The sequence below is a fragment of the Anabrus simplex genome, chromosome 1, assembly GCF_040414725.1.
Source record: "Anabrus simplex isolate iqAnaSimp1 chromosome 1, ASM4041472v1, whole genome shotgun sequence".
Taxonomy (NCBI): Eukaryota; Metazoa; Arthropoda; class Insecta; order Orthoptera; family Tettigoniidae; genus Anabrus; species Anabrus simplex.
The window spans coordinates 504,654,304-504,664,403 of NC_090265.1; the positions used below are offsets into that span (position 1 = coordinate 504,654,304).

The 10,100-nt window shown below is 42.5% G+C and overlaps 1 protein-coding gene across 1 annotated transcript; it reads right to left on the reverse strand.

The window, feature by feature from the left end:
* Nucleotides 1-1,112: 1,112 nt before the first annotated feature.
* On the reverse strand, nucleotides 1,113-8,039 carry LOC136868274 (endocuticle structural glycoprotein SgAbd-3). The gene is made up of 3 exons (XM_068227775.1): nucleotides 7,979-8,039; nucleotides 3,215-3,327; nucleotides 1,113-1,365 (listed from the first exon to the last, which is right to left on the reverse strand). Exons 1-3 carry the CDS (start codon nucleotides 7,985-7,987, stop codon nucleotides 1,113-1,115), a joined length of 375 nt encoding a protein of 124 aa, XP_068083876.1. The 5' UTR covers nucleotides 7,988-8,039.
* Between the last annotated feature and the right edge of the window lie 2,061 nt (nucleotides 8,040-10,100).

The window sequence follows — 10,100 nt, forward strand, 5'->3', positions numbered from 1 at the left end:
AAAGCCCCTGTTGAGCATAGCAGGTGTGGCCGCCTGGGCGAGGCACTGGTTCTCCTCCTCAGTTGTATCCCCGACCCAAAGTCTCATGCTCCAGGAGACTGCACTTGAGGCGGTAGAGATAGAATCCCTCGTTGAATCCGAGGAAAAGACCAAGCTTGACGGGCAAACTGATTAAGGAAGAAGAAGAAGAATTTCTACTTGAAATATTTTGTAGCTGTTGTACATTCAAAACATTCTTTAACCTCTTGAGTGGTAGGCAGACTTGCTGATTGTCCTATATACATTGATCTGCTATTTTACCTGAAACAAATCATCTGTATTTGTTTCCATAATTTGAATTTCCTTTTCTAGTTTGAAGCTGAAGGTTTATTTACAAATAAGTGAACCCTTTTGAACATTCTTCACCTGGCGAGTTAGCAGTGTGGTTAGGGGCGCGCAGCTGTGAGCTTGCATCCGGGAGGTAGAGGGTTCGAACCCCACTATCGGGAGCCCTGAAGAAGGCTTCCCGTGATTTCTCATTTTTACACTAGGCAAATGCTGGGGCTGTGCCATAATTAAGGCACGACCACTCCCTTCGAACTCCTGGGCCTACTTTTTCAGCATAAGTACGCATTATATATATTTTCATCAGTTTTTTCCTCTCTCATATGCCATTGTTTGTTTGAACTCGTCATTCGGTCAATACTCAGCGGTTTAATCCTTAGTCTATCTAACAACCTATCGGTAGAAAGAATGATTCAACCTTCTAGTTTGTCGTGACAACATAACAGCTTTCTGTAATTTCTAACCAGAGCAATGTTAACGACATCAATAATGCGATTAGATCGTACTTACCACTCTGAGGTTTAAATATGTACCAGAGGTATTGAATACGTTCTTAAGAAATGTTTTATTTTTGTCTTTATTTACATAGGAATGATACGCACATCTTAGAGACTAGTTCTGTTCATAACATACAGCACACATTTTTGTCAGGTTTTGTACGATTTGGTGGTAGAGCTTGAGACTGCTGATAGTCGGTGATATCAAGAGATTTTGAATCAGTTGCCAGGTACAGTCGTGAGAATAACGCACATTGCGGTTGTCTCTATGGTGATTGTCACATTAAGAGCTTAGTTTCTGGGAGGTGGTGCTGTAGCAATGTATGCAAGAGCTTTAGCGATGGCCTCTGGGATGGGGGGTGGTACTGGCAGATGTTCACCCTGAGGCTGGTATCCATTCTCGTCGGCGGTGTAGGTGAGGCGGATGAGTGTACCATCAGGAGCAGTGTAAGTGACTGAGCCCTGTACAGCTTCTCCGGCTTCGGCTCCGATCTGCTTCAGTTGACCAGACTGCTCAGCCTCGGTACCGTCAGAGTTCTTGAAGCTGTAATGAATAAGACATTCCAATGAGATACTAGGTTTCGAAAGTGGAACCGTTGTTAACAAGAATTATTGCTGAAGGTGCTCCACAAACTGGCCATAGTCTAACTAGTAATGAATCGATGGGCTTCTCGACCAGCAACTATTGATGATACCATTGAGCTCTCAGCACTGGATGCCAGCAGAGAGGGCAAATCATACGCGAGTCTCCACGAAACGGAAATAAGTTCTCCTTGCTTTCTTGACAAGGCAAAAGCGCAAAGCTGCATTATCATCCCTATTGGAGATGATTTTTCAATTTGTATACCATGTAATGAATATATTATGACAAAAGTCGAGTGTAGAATAGCAAGGACCTTACGTATTATTCAGCCAAAGCCTGCCGAAATGCCAACACAAGCCGATTCTGAGAAACACCTCCACACCATTCATCACAGGAATGATTTGCATGGTACTACTAGCATCACTCAATCCTCAAATCCCTTTTGTAATGCCAAAGCCTAAGATGAGATTGAAAGACAGTGATGGAGATAACGAATTAGCTCTAGCGTACAACAGTAATCCTGTCTTACTAAGATGAATCCTCTTTATAGCAATGCGGTTAAGAATTTCTCGCGGAGTATTACTTTCAGAATCCCACATCAACTAACTAGTAATGAATCTGGGGGCTTCTCGACCAGCAACTAGTAATGATATCACTGAGCTCTCAGCACTGGACGCCAGTAAAAAGGGCAAATCATACGCGAGTCTTCACGGAACGTAAATAATTTCTTCTTGCTTTGTTGAAAAGGCAAAAGCGCAAAGCTACGTTATCATGCCTGTCAATATGGGGCGTGTAACCAATCTCAATAATAATAATAATAATAATAATAATAATAATAATAATAATAATAATAATAACCACCGAGCTCGATAGCTGCAGTCGCTTAAGTGCGGTCAGTATCCAGTATTCGGGAGATAGTAGGTTCTAACCCCACTGTCGGCAGCTCTGAAGATGGTTTTCCGTGGTTTCCCATTTTTTCACCAGGCAAATGCTGGGGCTGTACCTTAATTAAGGCCACGGCTGCTTCCTTCCCACTCCTAGCCCCTTCCTATCCCATCGTCGCCATAAGACCTATCTGTGTCGGTGCGACGTAAAGCAAATAATAATAATAATAATAATAATAATAATAATAATAATAATAATAATAATAATAATAATAATAATAATAGTATGGCCTCAGCCACCATGTGCATGCAATTTATTAGACGTCCTATTGGCTGCGTCTGTGTCAATTTCGATATTCTGATTTAGTTTACCGAGTGATAGAGGAACTGGAACGCTATTGGGTGACTAATCGCTGTGATTTTAACTAATGTATTAGCATAAAAACAAATTTGTAGTCAGAGATCTTTTAGGCGACAACATAGTAATACGTGTTTACCGGGCGAGTTGGCCGTGCGCGTAGAGGCGCGTGGCTGTGAACTTGCATCCGGGAGATAGTAGGTTCGAATCCCACTATCGGCAGCCCTGAAGATGGTTTTCTGTGGTTTCCCATTTTCACACCAGGCAAATGCTGGGGCTGTACCTTAATTAAGGCTACGGCCGCTTCCTTCCAACTCCTAGGCCTTTCCTATCCCATCGTCGCCAAAAGACCTATCTGTGTCGGTGCGACGTAAAGCCCCTAGCAAAAATAATAATAATAATAATAATAATAATAATAATACGTGAAGTGACGAATGGCCTTCTCTCCCCTCACTTCCGAAATTCGACCGCATCTGGCAGGTTTCGAACCACGATCTTACATCGAAACGCTACCTTTGATCAACAGAGAGAGCTATTATATATTGTTAAGGCCACACAATGTGCTCACCTGTATCTGTAGCTTCCATCGAAGTTGACATTGTTCTCTTCAGCCACAATGGTGATCTCGGGATCTGCAGGGCCAGCGGCAGCAGCCAGAGCAATAACACAGGCGAAGAATACCTGGAAGGAAAAGAATACAGCGTATACGACACAGTATTGTACCGAAACCACACAACATAAATTCATGCATGTGACTCATTTCTACCACCACCTATTTCGTAACCTCTGCTAAACAGACGAAGAAAGCTTACACACGCTACAGTGAACCCACTCGCTTTGGTCATTTGTGGTAGTGACATACATTTCTGTCCGCCTCTGTGGTGTAGTGGTTAGTGTGATTAGCTGCCACCTCCGGAGGCCTGGGTTCGATTCCCGACTCTGCCACGAAATCTGAAAAGTAGTACGAGGGCTGGAACGGGGTATACTCAGCCTCGGGAGGTCAACTGAGTAGAGGTGGGTTCGATTCCCACCTCAGCCATCCTTGAAGAGGTTTTCCGTGGTTTCCCACTTCTCCTCCAGGCAAATGCCGGGATGGTACTTAACGTAAGGCCACGGCTGCTTCCTTCCCTCTTCCTTGTATATCCCTTCCAATATTCCCATCCCCCACAACGCCCCTGTTCCGCATAGCAGATGAGGCAGCCTGGGCGAGGTACTGGCCATCCTCCCCAGTTCTATGCCTCGACCCAGATTCTGAAGCTCCAGGACACTGCCCTTGAGGCGGTAGAGGTGTGATCCCTCGCTGAGTCCGAGGGAAAAACCAACCCTGGAGGGTAAACAGATACAGAAGAAGAAGAACATACATTTCTCCACATAGATGCGAGATAATAAAAATGAAGAGAGGTACATCTAGAGGATAAACAAATATTCCATTTACACGGTAGATTCGGAAAGTAATTTGTAATACATTTTATTACGGATAGAAGGTGTGTACGTTATTTGTTTCTTGTGGTACTTTGAATGCAATTTTAGTGATTTTTCTTACTGATTTAGAAGAATATAATGGTAAATATCGTATTGAAACTATGTCATGGTGTCCGGCTCCATGGCTAAATGGTGAGCGTGCTGGCCTTTGGTCACACGGGTTCCGTGTTTGATTCCCGGCAGGTTCGGGAATTTTAACCATAATTGGTTAATTTCTCTGGCATGAGGGCTGGGTGAATGTGTCGTCTTCATCATTTCATCCTCATGAAGACGCGCAGGTCGCATACGGAGTCAAATCAAAAGACCTGCACCTGGCGACCCGAACAACTCCTCGGACACTCCCGGCACTAAAAGCCATACGCCATTTCCTTTCATTTCCTCATGGTAGTAAAATTAATAATAAATCAAAACAGAGAATGACATTAGCGGTGTTACTTGTTTAGCGTATGGCTATTAAAGTCCCGAGAGTGACCGAGGACATGTTCGACTCGCCTGGTGCAGGTCTTTTTAACTGGCACCCATAAGCGAACTGTGCCTCTGTGTGTGTGTGTGTGTGTGTGTGTGTGTGTGTGTGTGTGTGTGTGTGTGAGAAAGATATTGATGATCATAATGAATTAGGGAGAGGGTAAAACCTAGTGGTCGAGGCGATTATTGTTTTAAGAGGAAGTAAAACTCGTTAACGGTACTATATGAACACTAATCAGAAGAAGAAAAATCGAAGAGGTCAGGCACTTCGAAAAATGAAGATATCGACCAAAGAGAAACTCGCCACGAAGGGCGTTAAAATGAAAAACTCCTTATGCCTCGTAAACATAACACCGTGGGGATTGGAAAAGAACAAGAGTTGACCAAGGAGATTGGATAGGAGAGATGAAAGTCGGGTGGTTACTGTTTTAAGAGGAAGTACAACTAGGCAACCATCCTCTATTAACACTAATCAGTGGGAAAATGTGGAAGGGGTCCGATACTTCGAAAATGAAGATATCGGCAAAAGAAAAGAGCTACGAAGGGCGTGAAAATGAAGGACTGCCCAGGCCTCGGAAACCTAATACTGACGGGGTCGGAATAGAAGAAGACTTGACCAAGGGAAGTCGGACAGGGTAGATGAAAGTGAGAAGCCTGGAACAAGTAAGTGGAAGCAATTCGAGGATTTAACCAAGGGCCCCGTGTTCGTCAACACATGTTCCAATGTTATGAGGCCCTGAGGCCCACATTAGTAGCTTCTAACGAAATGCGGGTGATACCGTGAATGTTATTCTACTGCATATGGCCTTCTCCTGTCGAATAACACCAAGAATTTCTGCTCAAAGCATCTGACGGTCGAATCAGCATCAACTGCGTCATATGCCCTCACTTCATATGAATACTGCGGATAGGTTTGGAATTTAATCAAGACTTTTGAAACACACAATCTAGTGATTAAGGATACCACCATTCTGCCGACCAACATTCTGATGATGAATTCTTTCCACCAACGGAACTCGAATCGGCTAACCACGGCGTCTGACAATATATTCATAGATTCTTGAAGATATATTAACTTTGACACCTTGAAATAGGAAATGTTGACGTATCTAACATAAATCTCTCTTTTGTTAATTTCATGAATAGTCTAGTCGTTTTCTTTCTGCCTGAAGCGTGAAGTAGCATCACTAGAATACTAACTTTGACTTAGTTTCTTCGCACTCAAGCCATTCTACCCATATTTATATTTTCTGTCCGAGTTGTATTGATAAGCTCCTGATCTCCTTCGAGCCCAACACTATTGCCCTTGCGATGTCCAGTGAACATTTTATTCCCCCTTCATTCGTGGACCCTTCTTTCCTCTGCTTCATTATCTCGCCCGAGAAGCAAGTAAAATGCAGGCCAATAAATAACTTCCAATTCATCAAGACAACCAAAGAATCAATCAATCAATCAATCAATCAATCAATCAATCAATCAATCAATACTGATCTGCATTTAGGGCAGTCGCGCAGGTGACAGATTCCCTATCTGTTGCTTTCCTAGCCTTTTCCGAAATTATTTCAAAGAAATTGGAAATTTATTGAACATCTCCTTTGGTAAGTTATTCCAATCCCTAACTCCCCTTCCTATAAATGAATATTTGCCCCAGTTTGTCCTCTTGAATTCCAACTTTATCTTCATATTGTGATCTTTCCTACTTTTATAGACGCAATTCAAACCTATTCGTCTACTAATGTCATTCCACGCCATCTCTCCGCTGACAGCTCGGAACATACCACTTAGTCGAGCAGCTCTTCTTCTTTCTCTCAATTCTTCCCAACCCAAACATTGCAACATTTTTGTAACGCTACTCTTTTGTCGGAAATCACCCAGAACAAATCGAGCTGCTTTTCTTTAGATTTTTTCCAGTTCTTGAATCAGATAATCCTGGTGAGGGTCCCATACACTGGAACCATACTCTAGTTGGGGTCTTACCAGAGACTTATATGCCCTCTCCTTTACATCCTTACTACAATCCCTAAACACCCTCATAACCATGTGCAGAGATCGGTACCCTTTATTTACAATCCCATTTATGTGATCGCTTCAACCCGACTGAAATCCAGACACACTCCCCTGCTGCTGGCTAGAAACCTGATGAAAGTAAACTACTGTGGACTGCGAACTTGGAATGAAGAATGGGCTGCTAAGGCCACTGACGAATTGACCCTACGCAGCCCCCGCCAGGATTTCATCTCCCGCAGTGTATATGGGTCCCATTAAATAGAGTGTCCGGCTCCACGGCTTTGGTCCAAGGGGTCCCTAGTTCGATTCCCGGCAGGGTTGCGGATTTTAACCTTAACTGGTTAATTCCCATGGCTCGGGGGCTGGGTGTATGCTGTGTCTTAAGCATTAGAAATCATTGTAGCTAGGACCCCATCCTCATAGACGTGCAGGTCGCCTATACGGCGTCAGCTCGAAAGATCTGCACCAGACCTCTTCGGAGGTCACACTTCATTATTATTACTAAACTGAGTGCGCAATGGGCATGGAACAAGTGGCTCTGTATTGAATTCCTGGGCCCTTCGATCTTCTCCAAGCTGTGACTGTGGTGAAGATTTCCAAACAATGCGACACATCACCTTCAGATGCCCACATAAAGCCTTCCCAGGAACTATCGACGACCCCCTGACAGCCTTAACAACGGCTAATCTTTGGCTGGAACAACTGGACATCCTAGCTTAGTTCTCATTTTACATTTGTTAATTTATGTAGTTATTTATATTTTACATCATTTCTGTGTTTTTGTATTTCATTCTATTTTTCTGCATTGTACATATCTCTCTCGAACTCTACTTTTCGTTTTACCTTGACTCTTTGTATTTATTCTGTTTTTTTAAATTATTTGTTGCTTTTATATTGTTACTCAATTTGTTCGAGGCTTAACTTGTACTATAAGACAAATAAATTACTTGAAGTCCTATTAAATCTATTGCTTCTTCTAAGCTTAGTGGTAAGAACGAAATCGTAGCATTTTCCTTTTAAAAAAGTATTCGCCATGATTTGAATACTTCTAAGGGATTTTTTCTAGTTGTTTTAAATTAGACGTGAAAAATCAGTGAGAATACGCTCAAAAACGGCCAATAGCTGAATCTCAATTCAATGCATGGTAATAACTTTGTGAATAGCACTAAATTGCATGTGGATAACATATTAAGAGTAAAGTTTATGAAATCCGAAATGTATATATTTTTTACCTACTGGAATTCCCACTCTTCAGCGAGTACCGCTAACCAAACGTAGACTCATGATGTAATACCTGCTACTTGAGTGGCTCAAGTACAATGCTGTCCTTGGCTTTCGTATTTGCGTCGTATGAAATAACCTGTCTATAGTGTCTTACCAGCTTCATGGTTTGTCGTTGTCGTTGCTGCTGTTGTTGTTGTTGTTGTTGCACTATGGCACTGCTAGTTGGCTACTAGGGAATGCACTGTGCCGACTTGTCGGCTAGCTGACTTTATATAGCTGTCATGAGGTGCCGATTACTTGGTGGGGGAGTTTCGGGGTGGGGAGCCGCCCTCCTGCTGTAAGAATTCTCAATATTACTTTCTAGCGATGAACCAACAAATTTGAATTTGGAAGCAGGTCGTGATGACACCTTTCTCTCTTCGCATTGCTAGAAATGAGTTTCTTCTCTCAGCCATTACCTACCGTTTGATTTCAAGGATGTACATAGGATCATAGATATACTTCAACAGAAGATTTAGTGAATCCTCCCCCTCCCCCATCAGAGGCCTTACTCCCAATTTATTGGTGCCGATACTAAGATCTATTTATTTCTTCCACCGCTTTTCTCGCGACATGCTGGGGTGAAAAACGTGTCCGACATGTGAATTTAACACCGTTTTATAACTAGACGATATTCTCCTCCTGACACCAACCCTATGTGAAAAGAGGTAATGACTAGAGACGAGAATTTTAGGCACTAAAGACAGTTAAAATAGGCAGGTATATGGGCTCTTAAATTAGCCAAAATAGGCACTAACGTGTAAAACAAGCACCAGAATAGGCATGAAAGAATTAGTTATAATTTAATAACGCACTCAATTACTATAAAATGAATTTACAAGCGACGTTTCAATGTTTTCCGGTAACAGTCTTGTTTTCCTCTCATGCATAATGTTTTTGTACTGAGAGAAAAATCTCTCAACATGAAGTGATTGGACACAACTTTAGTGAAGCCACTTCATCTGGTTTTATTTCGTTGACAGCGGCTGTCTTACCAGAGGTTCGGTCAAAACTTCCCCTGACTTCTTCTTCCACAATTCTAAATGACTCCACCAGGGGCATGCCATTCTTCTCCAACTGGGTGATTGCTCCCAGCAGCTTGTTGAAATTTGAAGATGCTCCGGTTTATGCGGGGGCATATTAGCTTACAACATTGTAGTTCATAGGTCTGAAGAAAATGGTTGTTGGTCGCTGCCCAAGTTTGGTAGAAAGGCTGCGTTAATATAGACTTCTGTACTCGTACCAGATGCATCGCAGTATTTCTAAGTTGATCTATGTGGTATTTTTCTCACATTTGATCTGAAAAATAATGAAAGTGGCATGAATTTCATTGTCCCTATATCTTAAATTTCTACGGTTTGGCTAATTGGCAGTAATGCTTAGTAGATATCATGCATTTGTTTAATAAAAACTACTAGAGATGATGTTTCTAGAAGGACAAAACTTTGAAGTAGGAACAACGGAATTTAAAATTTTGATGGAAATATATCCTGAAGGATTTTCAGTTATAATGTGGCAGTATCGTGTCGAGTTCACCGGGTGAAAAATCCGCCCTTTATGCTTGCCAAGGACACACCAAGGTGGCCCTTGCAGTATTCTTACTTATATAGAAGAATGAATACGGAGGCACTATAAATCTCAGATTTGTGAACATTTTATTTGTTTCTATTCTCCGGCTTTGGTCAGCCGGGTCAGCTGCCACGAACACTATTTTTCGTTGCCTTCAATAGCTCCTGCATCATGTGTGCTCACAAGGCCGCCATCCTCGCTGCAAATTAAAAACTGCGGAATCTGTCGTGATATGCGCCCATAACATTATTTTTGTCACAATTTAGGAAGACTCTAGATAGGATGCTAGAGGCTTGTTAAACTGGGAGCTTACGCCCCTCAGACTATCTTTGCTTCCCCTCCCCCCCCCCCCCCAAGTAACACGGTTACTAACCGGACCTCACCAATCCAGACCAACCGTCTTTTCACTGGCCTGGTCTTGTAAAGATAGTCTTGGCAACCTTGTAAAACACGCTGTGGTATCGTCCTAGCCGGGCTACATTGCATCTGCAACCTGTGTTTCGCGAAGGCTTCGCGGAGGTGGAATATAATTCACGATTATTAAAGGGAGTTTTAAAAATTGTATTTCAGTTGTAAATCTCTATTTTCACAGGACGTGAGTCACAGTTCAAAATTCCGATTTAATTTTCATCCATTCTGTGACAAGTGACCACCGGCGTTCCAACTTC

Excerpts from the sequence above, each read along its gene's own strand:
- LOC136868274 (XM_068227775.1), bottom strand. Across the intron at positions 1,366-3,214 it reads GATGGAAGCTACAGATACAG|CTTCAAGAACTCTGACGGTA; the intron begins GTGAGCACATTG and ends TATTCATTACAG.